General features: G+C 35.3%; 2 protein-coding genes and 1 long non-coding RNA gene across 3 annotated transcripts in view; 1 reads left to right on the top strand and 2 right to left on the bottom strand.

Moving 5' to 3' along the window:
- The first annotated feature begins 2,188 nt into the window (after positions 1-2,188).
- LOC109337013 (protein TRIGALACTOSYLDIACYLGLYCEROL 3, chloroplastic-like) lies at positions 2,189-16,359 on the top strand. Its single transcript, XM_019573866.1, has 10 exons — positions 2,189-2,652; positions 3,368-3,496; positions 3,654-3,749; positions 3,919-3,996; positions 4,087-4,148; positions 4,243-4,318; positions 4,526-4,633; positions 7,047-7,222; positions 7,325-7,409; positions 15,917-16,359. Exons 1-10 carry the CDS (start codon positions 2,449-2,451, stop codon positions 15,953-15,955), a joined length of 1,053 nt encoding a protein of 350 aa, XP_019429411.1. The 5' UTR covers positions 2,189-2,448; the 3' UTR covers positions 15,956-16,359.
- LOC109337014 overlaps positions 10,710-20,992 on the bottom strand; it is a 22,591-nt gene continuing 12,308 nt past the window's right edge. The window contains exon 3 of the long non-coding RNA XR_002106391.1: positions 10,710-10,883. This is a non-coding gene — a long non-coding RNA (uncharacterized LOC109337014). The remainder of the gene's footprint in view (positions 10,884-20,992) is intronic.
- LOC109337012 (leucine-rich repeat receptor-like protein CLAVATA2) lies at positions 17,402-20,049 on the bottom strand. The gene has a single exon (XM_019573865.1). The coding sequence runs from the start codon at positions 19,890-19,892 to the stop codon at positions 17,685-17,687; it is 2,208 nt and encodes a 735-aa protein (XP_019429410.1). The 5' UTR covers positions 19,893-20,049; the 3' UTR covers positions 17,402-17,684.

Here is a 20,992-nt window from a genome sequence, read left to right as displayed (position 1 = left end):
ATTAAATAGTAAGTGACATGTGGCAGTGATGTAGAATGAGTTGATTTTATTATCTAGTTAATAGATTATTAAAATATACATTGTAAAAATGTGATTATGTAGTGTGGGTTGATACTAAAATATATATTGTAAAAATGTGATTATATAGAGTGAGTATTTATATAGTACTATCTTGGAACCTTCCAGCAGGGGAAAAATTATGGAGGAAATAATGTGACAAATGATAATGTGAAAATATTTTATTTTATTATGTAGTTAATATATTATTAAAATATATTAAAATAAAACTGTAAAAATGCGATTATATAGTTTTGTTTTGTACATAGTTGTACCATAAAAATTTGTAGGAGGGAAAAAGTTAAAGAGAAAATTACATGTGGCCATTGATGTGAAAGAAATTTATTTATTATATAACTAGTGTGTACAAGCACTTCGTGCTTGCTGGCGAATATTGTGTGATACTACATATTCAATTTTTATATTATATTTTTGTTTGTTTATGATAATATTTAATTTAAGGTGAGATATGTGGTTAATTAATGTATTGGTGGTAGTTTCTTAGGATTATATAGTTTTTTTGTAAAAATTAAATAATATTAAGGGCAATATAGGAAATGGAAATTACACCATGAGAAGTTATTTCAAGTTTTGGCTTTATATATAGTATAGATAGAAGTATAGATATAGATTAATAGATAAAATAATATGTGTTCCTTTCAATTCATCCCGTTGTCATGTATTACATGCCACTTTTTTATGGTTAGTAAAATTTGTATACTAATTTACTTTACAACTTAACATTTTTATTAATAAAGTTATTTATAAACCACACATATTCACATTAAGTTATTAATTATTTTTTCTTTCAAATCGATATGAGAATCAAACAATATGTTAGTAATATATTAAAAGTGAAATATGTATGTGTTATTAGCCTAAAGATGTTATAGGTAGTAAGTAGATTATCCACTATTTATTTGTATTTATTTTTTGAAGAACTAATAATAACAATAAATCAATAAATGAATGTTGATAGAATATTCCATATATACTAATAGTAATTTTAGGTTGACACGTAATTAATATCTTAACATGCTCTCTTAACTAACTCAACAATTATTAGTTTATATCATAATCTCTATATCATGAAATTGATTACTCTTCAACCGTTGGTTAAGAGAACCCTTCACACACACTAAGAAGTCTCACATATTAAGCACAATATTTTATTCATTCTTTTTTAATTTATTCCATGATCTCATAATTTGAATAATAACTATAATTATATACATGACATATGAAATAAAAACATTAGCATTGCATGGTAATGTTTTATTTATTCTAAAAAGATTTGGTGAAGATAGAAAACTTTAACATGTGTCAAATAGTTTTTTGATGTATTTTTTAACATTTATACAAATAAAAAAAAAGGTAAGCATTTAAATTAAATATCTACAATGTAAATACTAAAGTTAATGTCTAAATATGAAACTCTATTTATTATTGGAGTGCAGGAAAATAAAAGAGGGAATATAACTTTGCTTCTTGTAAGTTTATATATATATATTCCAACTTGATGTCTTAAAAATAAAAATTCAAACAATTACTAAAAAAAATTGTCAACATGAATTAACATAGTTTCTAATAGGATGCATCCAAAAAAATTAATCATTGTCACTCATAAAAATACAAAAAAAACAAATCTGAAAATCAAATTAGTATACAAAATCTTTAACTACACTCAAGATAAAGATAAAATTAACCCATACGTTACTTGATTTGTGGAAGATAGTACTAGATTCCATTAAGATAAAAAATTAAAGATTTAATTTCTCCTATCTACAAAACAAAACTTGGTACTATAAAAAAGATTTATATGTATATATTGAGAGTGCAAATATTTTTTATATTATTAATAAATTATTCACCATTTATATATTAAGTATATCTCAAAAAAAAAATTAAGCAAATTAATAATAAATAATATTGATGATGCATATATTTTAAACTTTGAAAAAGAAAGTAAGTAAAATTATGTGGCATGACTCCGAGTGAAGGTGAAATGGGGTTGGGTCACGCACTCGAGCCTTGATGATAGCACTTGTTTTGTTTTGATTTGTCTTCCCCATTCGAGGGTAGAGAATAAAGATTGATATAACCTTCAATTGGTATTTTTACACAAGAGAAAGAGAAGTAATCATCTCTCCCCACTTCCACTTCCACTTCCACTCCCTCTCTCTCCTTGCAATGCAAAATCCATCTTCTGGGAAACTATTTTCCTTCCATTTAACTTTTTTATGCATTGCAAAACAACAAACTTTAAACCCATGAATCACATGTCTTAAAACCTAAAAAAAACCCATTTTTATTTCATATTTAAAAACTTCTCTTTTAAATCTCACTCTTTTGATTCATTTCCATTTCACCCCAGAAACCCATTTTTGAAGCATGGTTTCTTTATCAACGCATACCCTTTTCCCTATTATCACACAAAACGCTGCGTTTCCTTCTGTTGCAGTTACTAAGAAGCTTAATTCATTCAACAACCAACAGAGTAGTAAGGATCTTCGTAGAAAGTTTGTTTGTGCTTGCATCGCTCCTCCTCCTCGAAACTTTAAGAGTGAAGAAGACTCTTCCGCTATTAATTTCAACGTAATTCGTGTTTATATATTCGTTATCTTCGTTATTAATGTATTTCGTTCCTTTTATGTCTCCTTTTTATTTGTTGTGTGTTAGTTTCTGCTGGTAATTGTGATTTACGGTAATTATAATTTTTTTGTTCGTCTTTTTTATGCAAATGATTTGTCTATATGATGAAGGTTTTAAACAGCAGTTACGATTTCGGATACTCTCAAAACGTTGACATTATGGACTATTTAGGGCAGAAGTAGCCGATGCAAAGGCAATTATGACCGTGATATGGTTTCGGTGACTCCTAAAACCCTAACATTGGGCGTCGCAAATCCAAATTTAAAATCTTGAGCATGATTTATGATAAAAGTCACGAGACATATTTTGTTCCTTTTTATTTGAAGGATTGTGTTGTTGAGTGCCCCAAAAGGGCGGTTTTTAAGTACAAATGTGGAATTCAGCATTGGAAAATTGAGCTCAGCATTTTTCCATTTGTTAGAAGATCATTTTCCAAGATCAAATTTATTTTTTCTCTTCCCTATACAATGCCCTTAGAACGCTTGATAACATTACTCTTATTTAAATGCTTTATTTATAGGTAATATTTACAATACAACTTTATGATGTCATTTGAACATTTGATCAATGTAGTCCACCAAAGGTAGTTTGAAGAGGTTCGGTTCTTGTTATATTTGTGTTTTCTTCTTCTGGAAGGCTGATATAATTGTTTTGATAGGGTTCATCCAAATCAGAACAGTTAAGCACTGTGAGGGATCATGAGGATGATTCCGATGTTCTTATCGAGTGTAGAGAAGTGTACAAGTCATTTGGGGAAAAGAAAATCTTAAATGGTGTCAGCTTCAAGGTGATTGAGGCCTCTTATTTTTTTATTCTATGGACTGTGATATTTAGTATGAATTTATGAAAGCTGGTCAAAATAAATTTGGTGTTTTTACTGATTGGGAGATTGCTAAATATATCACCTCATTTCTTTTTTTCCTGTTTTTGGACATTATGAATAGATCAGACATGGTGAAGCTGTTGGAATCATTGGTCCCTCTGGGACTGGAAAATCTACAGTTTTGAAGATTATTGCAGGACTTCTTGCTCCAGACAAGGTAAATATTTGATTGAGGTGTGCTACGTTAATTTGAAATGTCTAAATTATTAAGAAAACATTTAGAGGTAAATGGTTTGTAGACATGATTTACACTTACAACATTTATAGCTCCGCTTGAGTTGTTGTTACTGAGTTATTCTTGAATATTATCATTGTTCAATGAGCAGGGAGAAGTTTATATTCGTGGGAGAAAAAGAGTTGGTTTAATAAGTGACGAGGAGATATCTGGTCTTCGAATTGGATTAGTAAGTTTTAGAGTAATCTGTAATATTCTCATTCTTAACTGCTACTACTTGTTTGATGTAATTTTTTCCTTAATTTAATCTGGGAAACAGGTGTTCCAAAGTGCAGCACTTTTTGATTCTTTGACTGTTCGTGAAAATGTTGGCTTTCTGCTGTAAGATGTGCAAGCTTGGCTGCCCTTCCAATTTCAGTTTATATTTGAAGTTTTGATTGTTTTTACACCTTTTATTATCCTTTTGATTGTTCAGGTATGAAAAATCAAGCATGTCTGAGGACAAGATATCAGAGCTTGTCACGGAATGCTTGGCTGCAGTTGGTTTGAAGGTATGCATCAGATTTCAATTATAATCATTTTGACAGCTGGTCTGGATATCCTTTTACATCTGATTATGTTGAGTTTATGTGCAATACTTGGTTCAACGATTAACATTATGCATATTGGTTCATTCACACTCTGTTTTCTTGCATTTTAGTTGAATAATGATGTTTTGCAAGCATGATAATAAACTCACTGGTCATGATTTCTGTTAGGGAGTTGAGGATCGGTTGCCTTCTGAGTTATCAGGTGGGATGAAAAAACGAGTTGCTTTAGCTCGGTCTATTATTTATGATACTACAAAGGATTCAATTGAGCCAGAGGTGTGTTACTTCTAAAATTTCTCTTTCCATATGTTATTACCTTCCCTAATCATCCCTCAAATTAACAATTATTTAAGAGAAATTTTAAGTGGTTCTTAATTAACGATTGAAAACACATCTTTTAGGGAACAAATATGTAACTTCTATGAAGGTTGTGGCAGACAATCTATAGTCAACGTAAAACTTTGCCGAATCTCTATTATCTGGATCAACAATGGTATAGTATTAATGTTTGGCTGTTGTCTAGAAGTAACCCTCTGTATCACCCAAGTATAGTGTCAATTGAGCAAGGGTCGCCGAGCTGGGTAACTCTAGCTTGTAACCCAAGTGGGGGCATCAAGGTGATGGAATATGGCTATGGCTATGCTTGGTCGGGATGGTGGCTGCACCATGTTGGCGTGCCTACTCCAAGTTGAGAGTTGAGGCATGGTGCTTGGGCTAAGGCTCAGGTGTCATGACTCCTAGACAAGAGGGCAAAGCGTGAGACTGGTTTCATAGAGCAGCGAACATCTCCGGCTCCTAACAGTGGAGGGATCACATGCTACTGCACTTTCATCCCACTATGGTGTAGCTAGCCAAGCTACTTGAACCATCACTTTTAAAATAAACCAACGGGCGTTGGTTCAAGTGGTACATGCTTGATTCCCCTTAAGCAAAGTCTCGGGTTCGAGTCTTGTGGATGGAAAAAATGCCCGTTGGGAGAGTTAGCCCCACGTACCTGTGGATGTTCTCGGCTCAGACAAGATTGCCTCCAGTGCGAGGATACCTGTGGGAAACCCAAAAACAAATTGAGCAAGGGTCGCTGTACCGCTGCCTAGATTAGTGTAAAATAAGCAAGGGTTCTTGCATTTGCATGAATGAGTGTGGGTAAAGATGCTAGCTCACCAATTTATGATACAAATCGAAACATGTAATATAGGCACTCTTACAAGTAAATCAATAAAAATAGGAGACACAATGATTAGCACGGGGATAAACTTTATGGGCCTACAAGAAACCACATGGGTTGGTGAGAAGACATTGGAATTAGATGCTTCAGCTTTTAAGATATGGTACATTGGTAAGGCAAGATCGAGAAATGAGGTGAGAATAATTCTAGATAAGGAATAGAAGAAGGATGTGATGGATGTAAAAAGATTAGGAGATAAGATATTAATCCTAAAGTTTGTACCAAAGAAAGACACATATGATGTGATTAGTGATTATGCACCCTAGGTCGGGTAGGGGGACATCAGAAGATAAAGTATTGGGAGAATTTGGAAGGTTCAATGTAGATAATAGTTTTAGGAGAACCAATACTTTGGGATTCAGAAACAGTTCAGCTTCCAACAATAGGGATTGAGTTTGAGTTACCTTCGCCAAACATTTTCAGTCAAATTGCTTGAAGCAAAAGAAGAAAATTGAATGAAGACAGAGTGAGAACTAAAAATAGATAGAATGGAGACAGTCTGAGAATTGAAATTCAATATGGAGACTGAATCAGAATTGAAAATTGATAAGGATGCAAAGGAAATAGAAATAAATTGATAAGGATGGAAAGGAAATATAAATAAATTGATAAGGATGGAAAGGAAATAGAAATATTATTGTTGGAAGAAGAATAGAGATAAGTTCTCTAGTCATGTTACAAGGTTCAGGTTTTTTTGAGTCTGTCTCTCCTCAATTACAAATTCCTCACAATTTCTGAATGCCCCAAGCAATCAGATTTACTTCCTTTTTATAATGGATCCCACACCTGTTCATAAGTGATACAATCATTCAAAATGGATGTGGCTGGTCCCTTCTGCAGCTATTCACGAATCAGTTCCTGTTTGGTTGCACTTGTTCTTGAACAGGGGCTGTTTGGATGGTTGCATCTGTTGCCTTCTGTATCTGTTCATGAAGCAGACTCTGTTTGGGTCCTATCTATTCTTGAATCGGAGGCTGTCTGGGTGGTGCATTCTTCCAACGTTTTCGGTTGTAGACTTGGGTGATTGGGGGTCACTCCTTACCAAAAATGGATATAGAAGGAATTGAAAATTGAGATAGAGAATGGAGAGTGGAGACTGGTTCATTTATAGGGAAACCATGGAAATGTAACGACAGAGTCAGAAATCAGAATAAATTGAATGACAGCAGGCCAGTGGCAGCAATTTTGTTTTTTAAGGTTTCATTAACCCGGGTCACGAACCGGGTTCCACAGATCCCACAATTCCGTACGCCGGTTCTGCCCGATTCCATGGTGGCGAGCTCGAACCTGAGATTGGACACGAAACTGGCATCCAGGATCGTGAACTTGTGCGATCTCACCATTAAACATGTGATTTTAACTACCATGGGTGCAGTCATATGATCTGCCATTTTTACTGTTTTTTATGCAGTACATAGCTTCCCTCCTCTCTTTTTCCTTACAGCATTTAACATGTCTGTGCAGGTGCTTTTGTATGATGAACCAACTGCTGGACTTGATCCCATTGCGTCCACTGTTGTTGAGGATCTTATTCGTTCTGTGCACATAAAAGGACGTGATGCGGTTGGGAAACCTGGGAATATTGCATCTTATGTGGTTGTCACTCACCAACATAGTACTATTAAAAGAGCCATTGATAGGTAAGGATATTTTCGTAATGGTTGCATGTCTTCCGGTCCCCTGAAGCCTCTTTATTTCCCAGAGTTGATGTACCCATCTGAGAACTTATTGTCTAAATACAGGTTGTTGTTTCTACACAATGGAAAGCTTGTCTGGGAAGGAATGACTAGTGAATTTATGACTTCAGCAAATCCAATTGTGCAGCAAGTAAGTTGTCTTGCTTTATCAAGGCTTAAATAACAGCATGTTGAATTGTTTCTGGATTCTTTTATCATGGAATCTAAATTCTTTATTTAGGGGAGAAACTTAAATGTAACACATGTAGACAGACTGGTATTAAAGAGAAGATATTTTGTTCTTCTTCAAACTTCAGATCCATTACTGGTGATATAATAATACAAGCATGAAAGTTCATAATTATTTTCAGATCTTATTTCTCACAACATTTCTTTGACCGGTTTCTTTTCCATCCTTTATTTATTTGTGAAGGGTAGTAGTTTTCATTTCCAAATATTCTATTCCTTTGTTGTCCAAAGGTTTCAATTTTCAGGAGCATCCTCTTTACAAAAATAAGATTATCACTGGATTCACGAGTCTTATTTTATATGATCTTAGAAGTTCAACATTAGTAATAAAGTGTCAGCACAACATGAAATGGAAATCAAGTAATAGTTTCTGATCATGGTACAAAAATATGTAAATAGTTCATTCAGTTATGATACCCGCAACTTGGAAGACACAGGGGAAACCATTAGAAAGGACTTGGGACAAATGGACTTTTTGAGGACATTTTTTATGACCATATAATTGTGTCGTTTGATCCATGTATGTGATGTAACCAAGGATCAAAATTGAGCCCCTATCTATTTACATTGGTTGTGGATGTATTTATTGGGCATATCCAAGAGCCGGTGCCAAAATGCACGTTTTTTGCTGATGATATTGTCCTAGTTGGTGACTCAATAGAGGAATTAAATAGGAAGCTTGAATTGTAAAGACAGATTTTAGAAGCATTTGACTTTTATATAAATTGTAAATACAAACTTTAGAAGCATTTGACTTTTATATAAATTGAAACAAGACAAAGCCTATTAGTATAATTTTAGCAAGAGCCAAGGTGGGAAAACCTAATGTAGTGGTAAAAATTGGAGATCATACCACAAGTCATTAAATTTAAGGATCTTGGGTTGTAAGCGTGAGAGAGAGAAAAAGAAAAGAGAAATGTAACTGAATTTGAGAGAGAAAAGTGTAACTGTATTTTTGCAGTTATTAGATATTTTGTATTTTTGAAAGCTTAAGAAATATGAGAGAGGGAACTCTTATTTATAGAGTTCCATTAAGGGCAATACTGTTTGGTAAGCTGGTTAGCTAAAACCGAAAGTTACAAGAAGGAATAAAACTATTCCTAACAAACTTATTACCAAACTAATAGTGAGTTCTAATACAACCCCCTAGAAGCCAAAGGTAGTTCAACAATGCAAACTTGAAGTTGTTTTCTGAGGGTGATGAATCTTGTAGGAGATAGTGGCTTAGTGAGCACATCTGCAGTTTGATAGTTAGCTAGGATGTGCTTCACTTGTAGTGACTTGTTGTGAATCTTTTGTGTGACAAAGAACAAGTCAAGCTCAATATGCTTAGTCCTCTAATGAAGGACAGAGTTATAAGCCATAGCCACTGTACTGAGATTATCACAAAGAAGAAGAGGAGTAGTATAGGCAAACTGTAACTCAGTGAGGAGAGATTGCACCCACAAAAACTCTTGAGCAAACAAAACTGGACTCTTATATTCAACCTCAGTACTAGATCTGGAGACAATTTACTATTTCTTGGACCACCAGGTAACTAGGTTAGGCCCAACAAATAAACAAGCCCCTGATGTGGATTTTCTATCATCATAGTCTAAGGCCCAGTCAGCATCACAGAACCCCTTAAGGACCAAAGGAGAAGAAAAGAGAGCAGGTTGTAGATGCAGACCATGGCCTTGAGTGCCATTCAAGTATCTTAAGATTCTTTTGACAACAGTCCAATGCTCCTTTAGAGGAGCAGATAAGAATTGACAGACTTTATTCACTGAGAATGCTAAATCAGGTTTTGTTATAGTGACATATTGGAGAGCACTAACAATAAACCTATACAGAGAAGGATTTCAAAGTAATTGGATCCTTCTTTAGTCAGTTTGCAGTTAGAGAGCATAGGAGAAGACACAGGCTTAGCCCCACTCATATTAGCTCTTTCAATGAGATCCCTGATGTACTTAGATTGTGAGAGAAGGATGGATTTGTCCTTGAGATATTTAACTTCAATTCCCATAAAATAATCAAGTGTGCCAAGGTCTTTTAATGTAAAGGCAATGCTAAGATTATCAATTAGAGCCCTGATGTGAGGAAGAGATGATCCTGTGATGATAATATCATCCACATAGGCTAAGGCAAATAATATGTAGGTAGTGGACTTGTGGATGAAAAGAGAATTATCACACTTGCTGGTGCTAAAACCAAGTTTGATAAGAGTCTCCTTTAACTTTTCAAACCATTGTCTAGGCCCCCGCTTGAGCCCATATAGAGATTTGTTAAGCTTGCAGACTAAAGACTTGTCCTTGTCTTGAAACCCCATAGGTTGTTGCATGTCAATTTCTTCAGTAAGATGCCCATTGAGAAAGATATTATTAATGTCGAGTTGTTGAATGGTCCAATGATAGGTGAGAGCCGAGGTGAGTAAAATCCTTACAGTGATAGGTTTAACCACATGGCAAAAGGTTTCATTTTAATCAACACCAAGCCTCTGATGAAACCCCTTGGTCACTAACCTAGCCTTATACCTATTGATAGAGCCATCTGGGTTTTCTTTCACTCGAAAAACCCACTTGCAGCCAATGGCTTGCTTTGTTGGAGGAAAAGGCACTAGAGACCAAGTATCTGAGTTTATGAGGGCATCATATTCTTCTTTCATAGTAGAAGCCCAAACAGGATCAACCAAAGCAGCCTTAGTTGAAGTAGGCTCAATGTGAACTAAGTAAGCTCTAGGGTAAATGGTTTTAAAAATCCCTGACTTAGACCTAGTTTGCATAGGATGAGATGTAGGGACAGAAACTGACTCTCTGGATGTATAACTTGATTATTTTTAGATAATAGTAGTTAAAACAACGCTCGTAAGGAGTCTTATTGAAACCAAGAAATGTAGGCCTGCCTGCCATCCACACCAGAATAAATGAAGTTTTCCGAAAAAACAAGACTAGGATCAGACCGAGGATAAGAATAAGTAGACACATGTTCAGTGGTTTGACTAGACTCGACAGGGATATCAAGGTTGTTTGGAGAAGAACAGTCATTAGACAAGGGTATAGACTCAGTGATGACAGTGGGGACACTAGGAGCCAGTGTTTAAATTGCGGTTGCGGATGCAGTTACTGTAATTGCGATCAATGCGGCTATTGTAATGCGGAATACGGTAGGAATTATTTTGTGAGTGAACATTTTTTTTACATCAATGTAGTCTGATGCAGCCCGATGCGGTTGCGTTGTGGATTGATGTCGTCCGATGCAGTTGCGTTGCGGCCTGATGCAGTCGCAACAATGTGATTCGGTATCACACCGCAATTACGGTGTGATGCGGTTGTAGCGGTCACCGCAACTGCAATATTGCGGCTATATCATGTGATACAGTCTGCAATTTGTTACACTACTAGGAGCCCTTTGATGAGGAGAAGCAGAGGAGACATGATTAACTGGAGTAGGAACAGAGGGACTAAAGCAGGAAATATGACTAGGTGTGTGTGAGGGAACATGAGTAGGGTTATGAAAAATTAAAATTTGATCCGGAGATGAAGTGGTTGTAGGAGTAGATGAAGAAGACTTAAAGGGTGTAGCATAACGAAACCTATGTTCATTAAACACAACATCTTTGGATATTACAATTTTACCACCACTATTAAGACACTTGTAGTATGAAAAAGTAGTGTATGTGGGGATTGGTAAGCTAGATTAGGAGAAGGCATTCTATTTATTAGGTGAACAGCTGTAAGAAAAGCATGATCCCAAAACTTCAAAGGAAGACACCCATGGGCTAATAAGGAGAAGCTACTCTATGAGAAATGCCCAACTTGGCCATATAAGAAGTGAAAGGCCTAAACTCCCCACCCCAATCATTTTGGATAGATTTTGTAATTTTATTGAACTGAGTTTTGACCATTGTAAGAATGGTATCAAACAAAGTGATAGTGTCTGACTTTAATTTTAGCAAATAGATCCAAGTGTGTCTAGTGGCTGCATCAACTAGTGAAAAATAATATTTAAAGTGAGTAGTGGAGTCAATAGGTGCAGGTCCTCATAAGTCAACATAAAGCAAATCAAAGGGATTGAGATATTTGTTAACAGAATCAACAACATGCAGTTTATGAGATTTGCCTAGATAACAAGCAGAACAAAAATCCAAAACACTTTTATTGCAGTGAGAAATATTACAAGTAGTAAGAACATTGGAAACAACTTTGTCAATGGCATGCCCTAACCTACAATGGCAAAGAAGGTAAGTAGAGGAACCACTAGTAGTATTGTGTACAATTTTATTAACAAAGAAAGGAAAACTAGGAGGAACTTGTTGCTTAGAAACATCAGTAGTGGAAGGTCTTGGACAAACTGAAGGCTGTAGATCATGAAAAGCATAGTCCCTCTGGAGTGAGAGTTCCTCTTAGCAGAACCTAATCAGTAGCCTGAGATTTGATAAAACAATGGTAGGGATGAAATTCAAAGTAACAAAGATTATCCTGTGCAAATTGTGAGACACGAAGTAAATCTTTGGTAATAGATGGAACAAGTAGTAAATTTCTAAGAGAGTGACACTTGAGAATTAAAAGATGAATAAAATTTGGAATTTCCACAAGAAGAGATATGAATTCTAGAGCCATTATCCATGTATATCTGATTTGCATTGTACTTTTCAGTTGGCTCTTGAACCAGAGTCGGATCAGATGTCAAATGATTGGTTGCACCTGAGTCAGGATACCACACAAGGGGATTGGTATGGTGACCAGGAGTACCACCAGAAGATGAAGCTGTCATAGCATATGGAGAGCTAAAGTGACCTTGAGCAGCAGTAAGAGAAAGTTGAGCACCAGGAGCAAACTAATCATAATGCCTTGAGAAAGAGCCCCTAGGGTGTGCAAATCGAGGTCCAGAGTATTGATTAAAGTTCCTTGCAACATGAGGATAGTAAGGTGATGCATAACTGGGATAATGTCTGGCCATAGGTGCAACATAGGAAGAATTATTGTAAGGTGGTAAACCAAAACAAGATGGAGCTCGATAATGATCTAATCCATATGTAGAAGGTGCATAGTAACAATATTAAATGTCATGACCATACTTGTTATAATAGGCACAAAAAAGAGAGCTACCTCTTGGTCCAGTACCACCACGTGCCTCGCCACGATTACCACAAAAATTACCTCTGAAGCCTGAAGTACCATTAAAATGAGATGGAAGTCCTTCATTGCGTCCCCTAGGTATAGAAGGTGACATAGGAGACCTAACTGAATAATGTTGCATATGAGAGTTAATAGACGAAGGACTAGAAGGAGATGCAGTAGCAACGTTAACAGATAACGCATTAGAGATGGATTTAGTGCGATTTCTCTGTAATCTAGCTTCAAAGGTTAAAAGATAAGACTGTAGAGCATTAATTGAAGGAATGTCCTCTTGACTTTCAATAGTGGTGATTAAATTGTGAAATTCTTCAGGCAATCCATCAAGAATACAATCAATGTGTTCAGCTAGGGTTATAGGAGATCCAATTGAAATCAAAGAATCAACAATTACCTTGATCTTCATGAGATACTCTGAAATCGTACTTGAACCTTTAACAATTAACCTTAATTGAGCCCTAAGTTGCCTACCTTTGACTTTTGTTTGTGCGTGGTAATATTCACTGATTTCGCGCCAAAGCTAAAATGAATATGCAACCAACAACTCTAGGTTGCAGATCTGGTGAAAGAGAGTTGAGAAGCCATGAAAGGATCATTTGATCCTATTCTTTCCAGCTTATATAAGCTGAATTAACACGACAGAGAAGACAATCCTCTTCTCGTAGATATTTTTCTAGAATATCATCACTAGAAACAAACCTAATTGCGTGATTCGATGTGAGAATTGCCATAGTGAACTATTTCCACACAAGGAAGTTGTGTTCAGTGAGTTTCGTTGACGGAAGAGGAAGAGTGAGAGAAGGAGAAGAAGTGCGTAGAGGAGAAGCCATGGATGGAGGAGGAGAACTAGGATCTTCGGTAACGTGAGCCTTTGGAGGCATGATACCATGTAAATGTGGGAGAGAGAAGAAGAAAAGAGAAATGTAACTGAATTTAATAGAGAAAAGTGTATCTGTATTTTTGGCAATTACTAGATATTTTGTATTTATGAAAGCTTAAGAAATACAAGAAAGGGAACTCTTATTTATAGAGTTCCATTATGGGCAATACTATTTAGTAAGCTGGTTAGCTAAAATCGAAAGTTACAAGAAGGAATAAAACCAATGTTATTAAAATCGGACCAGTCATCAAACCGGTGAGAGTACTGGTTTAGTGGTTCAACCAGTGGTTCAGTAATTAAACCGCATGGGATTAAACCGGACATACATTTTGAGTATAAATATGAATTCTTACTTTGACTATAAATATGAATTATAAATTTGAGTATCTACATATTAGATAATTTTTGTTACAAGTTTACACACACATATATATATATATGTGTGTGTAAACTTGTAACAAAAATTATCTAATATGTAGATACTCAAATTTATAATTCATATTTATAGTCAAAGTAAGAATTCTCATAAACAAATAACTTTAATAAATCCAAAGTCTAATTCTATGTGGTATGTGCCTATGTGTGGTTCTTTAAAATTACATGTATGAACCGGCCGGTTCAATCAAATTCCGTCCGGTTCACCGGTTTTGACACGTTTCACTGGTTTTTCTCCGGTTTATACCGGTTTTGATGCTTAGCCGACACAACACTTGTTTCGTACCGGTTGGCCGGTTCTCCGGTCGAACCGGTTTTGATAACATTGAATAAAACTATTCCTAACAAACTTATTACCAAACTAACTAAAACACTATTAATAACAGTGAGTTCTAATATGGGTACGAAGGCGAAGTGCTGCACATGTTATATGTGATAGAAGTGTCACTACAACTTAATGCAAAATTTGACTGCACAACTGTAAGACCCACAAAGTCATGAGACTAAAAGTTCGGCAATAAAGTATCAACAAGAGAATAAACTCAACGTAGCAGAGATGAGAATGTTGCACTGGATGGATGGACACAATAGACACAGTAGTTTTACAAATGAAGCATTAGGGAGAAAGTTGGGGTAAAAGCTCTTGTTGTAGAAAATATGGTAGAATCGCTCCTTAGGTGGTTTGGGTATGTGCAGAGGAGACCATTAGAAGCCCCAGTAAAGAGAGTAAACCAAATAGAGGTTAATCCAATTTCTAGAGGCAGATGGAGGTCAAGAAAAATCATAGGCGAAACAATTAGGAAAAATTTAAAGATCAATATTTTGTCAATGGACATGATATACAATAAAACATTATGGTATCATTCCGCAAATGTAGCTGACCCCACCTAGTGAGACTAAGGCTTTGTTGTTATATTGTAGTTATGATACCATGCAACTCCAAAGTCATAAGACATTTTAAGCCAGTAATCCAGATTGTGGTGTTTTGTGCAATGGATGAAGTGTATGATAGACTGGATGACCAGAAGTGAGCAATTGGCTGGTTAGAAATGCTTCTGAAACTGTACCAATGAAATTCAAGATCAGACAGATGTTTGACTAGATCATTTAATTCTCACAATGATGTAAACTGGAATGGGCACAATGAGAGTTTGTGGCTTCATCATAGTTTATGGGATGCAGAAGCAGTTCACTCAGTCTGGTGCAAGATTGCCATCCCTTGCTGCCATGGAATTGACAAGTAGAAAACCTATGAATATTAGGAACTGAAACAGCTTGGTACTTTGTAGAAGTAGATTCGAAGGGCTGCCTTAAATTAGGAGAAATTGATTGGGCAACTTACTTTATATGGGTGGTGTGATGTAGGTAGTGATGGATCCAATCCAAGTTACAATAACCATGGACATTGGCTCTCCTCGAATAATTTTTTTTTTATAAAAGAAAAACTTAGCAAAAATATATATTTCACACATTATATCTGGCCTCCTCTTCATGTGTTCTGGATCTATCCCTAGATATATTATAGTCTCTACTATTATCGAGCTTTCAAGCAGGCCATGAAAAGATAATTTTTGTTGTTTTGTGGATATGAGCTTGCATAGTATTTTTTTTTGGTACTACCAAAGATATCTCCTCACTCTATGGATAAGGAACTAATCCCTTTTAGGGTATGTGGTTGTCCCTCCCAACAAGAGTCCCTTGACTTTTTGGTCATCCTGGGATCTAACGAGGCCTTACACTACTAAACCAACAACTTGTTGGGTGAGGTTGCAGAGTATGGGACAAGCTGTTTATTGTTAAACCTTGGTTTGTGCAAATGAAGGGCATGTTTGATAAGACCATTGAGCTATGTCAGATCCTTGGACGATTGAGCTAAATCAAACTTCTATAAATTCTTTTCCTTGCCTTCTTTGTTGTTTGTTTATCAGAGTGTACTCATCCTTAAATTAAATTAATGTGTTTGTTGGTGTTGTTGTGCAGTTTGCTTCTGGGAGTCTAGACGGCCCTATCAAATATTAGATCAGCACTATGATCGTAAACTAACTAAACTGCCGGATTATTACTGCTCTTGGCAGCTGTGAAGTGTGCGGATAGGAATGAGAATGGATGTAGCTTACAACAAGACAACTTTTGGAAGAATCAAGGGGTTTGTCAGGGTTTTGGTATTTAACTTTCTTTATAAGAATTGGCCATCCAAGTTGTTATGGAAGCTGGCAAACACAGCTTATTTTTACTGGTTATTGTGTGAGTTGACTCATTGGCTTTACATGTATATTAGACTCACATCATTATTATTACTCCACATAAGCTGGTAGAAGATTCGTAGAACTGAATGTATTAATACGAGATGGAGTATTAGATGTGCTAAATTTTTATTGTAAACATTTCATTATTTATGGTCAATAAATCTGGGACAACTTTATGCCACAAAAAACCAAAGTAATAAAAGTTGTCTTCTGTGGAGAGCAAAGTTAGTTCTTCAAAATGGAAGAAAATATATTGTAATTTAAGCATACATCAGGAGAGGGTGTAATTTACTTCGTTGATTAAAATCTTCTATGAAGCATGAATCCCATTTGACAACAAAAGTAAGACTACAAATTAACCTCCCACCTGATATGAATAAGATATTTTGGGAATTAATTTAAAATCTATATTTCAAATATTACATTAGTTTATTTTAAAGTAAATAGAATAACAACCAAATTGACATATATTAAAGAAAATAATGGCTGATTTTGCATAGAAAAAAGAGCTAAGTTAATCTACAATGATACATGTTCTCTTCTTAAACTGTAGGGTATAAGGTAAATATGGTAGCAAATCTGCAATTTCATGACCAAGATCAAATTTCCAACATAAGTAGATTGAGAAGAACCAACTAAATGACTTAGGACTTGTCCATTCTCTATCCAATAAAAAATTGAGTTAAGTCAAGAACTCAAAGCATTTAGTTGATAGATTAAAGTGTCTTAGTTTAGTTTTTCACCTTTTACATCAATTGTTCAGTTTTCCCCAGCTGAATAATGTTGCAGAACTAGGACACAAATGACACTAGGAACAAGGATACATCAAATCTTTAAAATTAAAGGACAAAAAACAATTATAGTATAATGCTAGAAGCTACAGAACTACTATCAAACTTTAGTCCCATTAGATAGAGTCAATTACATAAATATAACAACTTCATAATACTCTATTCTATATTATATTCTATATTATGTTCATTGATAAAACATTTATTGCAACATTTTTATCTACAGTAGTATAAAAGTTCAAAAGATAAACATAAAATTAATTATCTTATGATTATAAAATGAGTCTTAGAATATGGATACAGATACATGTTCGTTTTCGAACACACGAACACGATGACTATTTTGAAGCATCGACACGTAACTAGTCCATCATTCCTTTATGAGAGGATAAGGCTGGATTCATTGGTGTTGTTCAAACATTTTGTGACATCAATGTATCATCACATTTTGGTCATGTCATTTCTGGGACACTTGTTCAGCAATATGATGTGTGTAGAGATTACTGGGTAGGAAAGAGAAGTATACATCTTTTTTCACTCGGTAGGGAACTAATTCTGTACGTGGTTGCTATTCTCAACAAGTATACATCTATTACTAAATAACTAGCTGATATTCCAAGTCATAGAATGAATTAATTTAGTTGAAATGAGAAGAGAGCTACCAAATATGGAATTTACATGTAAAAGATTATGATTGTCACAAGCATTAAATCAACCTTTTGTCTGCAGAATGTAATTTCTAGCTCGAGCAGAACAGAAGAGAACAATAACACCAAAATCGAAACTAATAAAGGCACTAATAAAGAAAATCCCCACAGACATTGGTCCATCCATTCCATCATCCCCAAAAGAACTTCCTTGCACCGACGGAACCCTTCTATCATCACATTTTCCTCCGGAAAATTCCAAGCATAACTCTGGATTCCCAGCAAATGCACCAGGAAATCTCCCATACTCTTGCTTCTGGAGAACATATCCAGAAAAACAGTTGTAAGACAAATTCAAGAGACTCAAAGCTTGAAGACTGGAAATGTTTCCGGGGATATGTCCTGATAAGGAATTGTGTGACAAATCTAAGGCTCTCAAACCCTGCATTTTCTGTAAACCTGGAAGCTGTCCATTAAGAAAGTTGCTCGACAAATTCAGATATTCTAGGCCGGTTAGGCCAAATAAGCCCCTTGGAATCTCACCATGTAGAAAGTTGCTGGATAGATCAATTCCGACCATGGAAGAGAGATCATAAGTGAAACTGGATTGGTTGCTATCAGAAACAATGACCGAAACTCTTAGTTGGACGTTACTTGCTGCAACCAATGGCTCATTAATCATGACCTCTTTTGTGTTAAATAATAAGCTACCCTTAAAATTAATATCAGGTATGAAGCCAGAAAATTTGTTGTGTGAGAAATCAAGCATTTCTATTGCTTCAAATGTGAACAACCAACTAGGTAAAGTTCCACTGAATTTGTTTTGAGCTAGAGAAAGATACCTAAGGTTCGCCCATTTGGTCATTGCATCATTCAAGGAACCTGAAAGATCATTGAAACTGAAGTCTACAATCTCCAGAGATTTACATCCAGCTAAAGTGAGTGGAATAACCCCGGAAAACCTGTTGTTACTTATATCCAGTATCTTCAAGCTATCCAATGCGTCAAACTCGGGTTGAATAACGCCCGAAAGATTGTTGTTATTAAGAATTAGAGCAAGCAGCTGAAAGCACCCAACAATGTTCAATGGAATGGTACCAGACAAAGAATTGTGAGAGAGATCAATGACCTGAAGATAAGTCAAATTTCCAATTCTAGCAGGAATCTCTCCAGACAGAAGATTATGAGAAAGGAACAATGCCTGCAAACTCTTCAATTCTGTGATTTCCCAGGGAATTTCACCAGAGAATTGATTGTGAGAAAGGTCAAGAAGAACAAGTCCCAATTTATCAGTTGTCTCCGCAATTTTACTCGGAATAGGACCAGACAGATCATTATTACTCAAGTCCAAAACAAGAAGCTTCTCCGAAAACACAAGCTTCGGAGATAACCTATACTTCAAGTGGTTCCCTGATAGGTTCAAATGAGTCAAAGCTTGAAAAGATGCAATACAAGCAGGCAATCCCCCCACAATAGAATTATTAGACAGATTCAAGACATTCAAAGACTTAGCTGAAGCTGCAAAGCAAGGCAAAGTACCCGAAAACCGATTCGAAGCAAGGTTAAGAAAAACCAAAGACTGGTGAAAATCAACCAGATTACCACCCAACAAATTGCTTTCAAGATCCAAATACTTCACTGACTTCAAATAAAGCAAGCTCTCAGGAATACCACCACTAAATGAACTGAAACCAAGATCCAATCTTTCAAGTCTCGCAGAGAAATTTCCCATCCAGCTAGGTATTGAACCTCCCAAACCCTTGTTCCCATTCAAAACAAGCTCAGTAAGGTGCCTAAGCTTCATGAAAGATTCTGGTATCCCACCATGAAACATATTCTGGCTTAGATCAATGGTTCTTAGACTAAGCAACTGTCCAAAACACACAGGAATAGGACATGTTAAGTTATTGTGTGACAAAACAAGATTCTTAAGGGACAACAGGTGACATAAACTTGGGTTGATTTGGCCAGACAAGTTCGTACTGGTCAAGTTGATTGAGACCACTTTTCCAGTAATATTGTCACATGTTATTCCAGTCCATATAGTGCAGTTAGAGTTAGAGGCTACCCAGTTGGATAAGCTTTGGTTTGGGTCTTGAAGCCATGATTTGAAGCTCAAAAGTGAGGTTTTGTCTTGTGGGTCAATATCTAGTGAGTGAGAAGGGGTTGGAGATAGAAGAATCAGGCACAGGAGAAGAAGAACCCAAGTTGGTGCCATTAATACAAGAGTGAAGGTGTGATTTTGAGGAAGGGAATGAACAGATTTTAGCATTTAGCAGCAGAAGTTGCAAAATAGGAACTTGGGGCAAGAATTTGAGGACTGTAATAAATAAATAGTTTAGAGCTTAAATAAAAGAAAATAACTAAAAAAACAATGAGTTATGAAACAAAATAAATTAGAAGAGGAGGAACAATATACAGTTCTTTTGTGTGTGTTTGGTTGGTGGTGGCACACTGATAGAATGATACCAATTGTGTTTGGTTGGTGCGGTGGTTAAATATTTAATTCTTGAAAATTATACAATTTTTTTTAATAATAAAATACTTTTAGTTATATAAAAAAAACAATAATAGTGTAAAACATGGGTTTTAGATTAGATCAAAACAAAGTGGCGTTGCTGCTTGCTTCTTTTTTTCCTGTTTATGCGTTTCTCTTTTTTTTTTCTACCGCACTATCTATTCTCCTGCTGCAAGTTGAAAATGAAAATGAGGCATCATGTTGGGGTTCTAGCCGCTCTAAATTCTTCACTTTTAGACTTTAATTTAATTAAGTGTCTATATTTAATTTGTAAAAGAAGAGTGTGTTTAATGTGCTAATCATTGAGTTACACCAAAATATAAGTTTAGATGTGGGACAAGTTTTTTTATTGTGTTTATTTAATGCTCTTTTTTTATAAACCAAACTCATTAGTTGTTAGAGTAATTTTCTTTCTTCTACTTTGTTATCTTTGAAGGGAAATGGAAGTGAAGTCAGAATAAACTTTTATTTTGGAAAAACAGACAAACAAAATATATATACAATGTATAAGTTTTATATATGAATGTAATGTCCCAAAAATTTCTCCAATAATATTGCCTAAAAATGAGTAATTTTTTTGTAATGTAAAACTCTTCCATTTACATTTGACTCATTTTCGGAACATTATATTAAGTAACTTAAACTGCGGAAAAGACAACGATCATTATCTAATGGTAACCGAAAGCCACTTGATATATATATATATATATATATATATATATGCAAAGCGGAATACATCCTGGTCCAAACTGAAAATATATACAATAGTCTGGTTTATTCAGAACATCTAAAATACCCTACACAAATACCCGCCTCAAGGGTAACTAGACATGGAAATGACCACTAGTAACTAG

Source organism: Lupinus angustifolius, unplaced genomic scaffold (assembly GCF_001865875.1).
Source record: "Lupinus angustifolius cultivar Tanjil unplaced genomic scaffold, LupAngTanjil_v1.0 Scaffold_1_705, whole genome shotgun sequence".
Taxonomy (NCBI): Eukaryota; Viridiplantae; Streptophyta; class Magnoliopsida; order Fabales; family Fabaceae; genus Lupinus; species Lupinus angustifolius.
The sequence above is the reverse complement of the archived record's forward strand: the minus strand, read 5'-3'. Positions and strand labels throughout refer to the sequence as shown.

Bases quoted from the DNA above. Each gene is read 5' to 3' on its own strand.
- LOC109337013 (XM_019573866.1), top strand. From the start codon at position 2,449: ATGGTTTCTTTATCAACGCATACCCTTTTCCCTATTATCACACAAAAC. The intron at 3,750-3,918 runs GTAAATATTTGA...TTCAATGAGCAG, and splicing joins GACTTCTTGCTCCAGACAAG to GGAGAAGTTTATATTCGTGG. The intron at 7,410-15,916 runs GTAAGTTGTCTT...GTTGTTGTGCAG, and splicing joins CAAATCCAATTGTGCAGCAA to TTTGCTTCTGGGAGTCTAGA.
- LOC109337012 (XM_019573865.1), bottom strand. From the start codon at position 19,892: ATGCTAAAATCTGTTCATTCCCTTCCTCAAAATCACACCTTCACTCTT.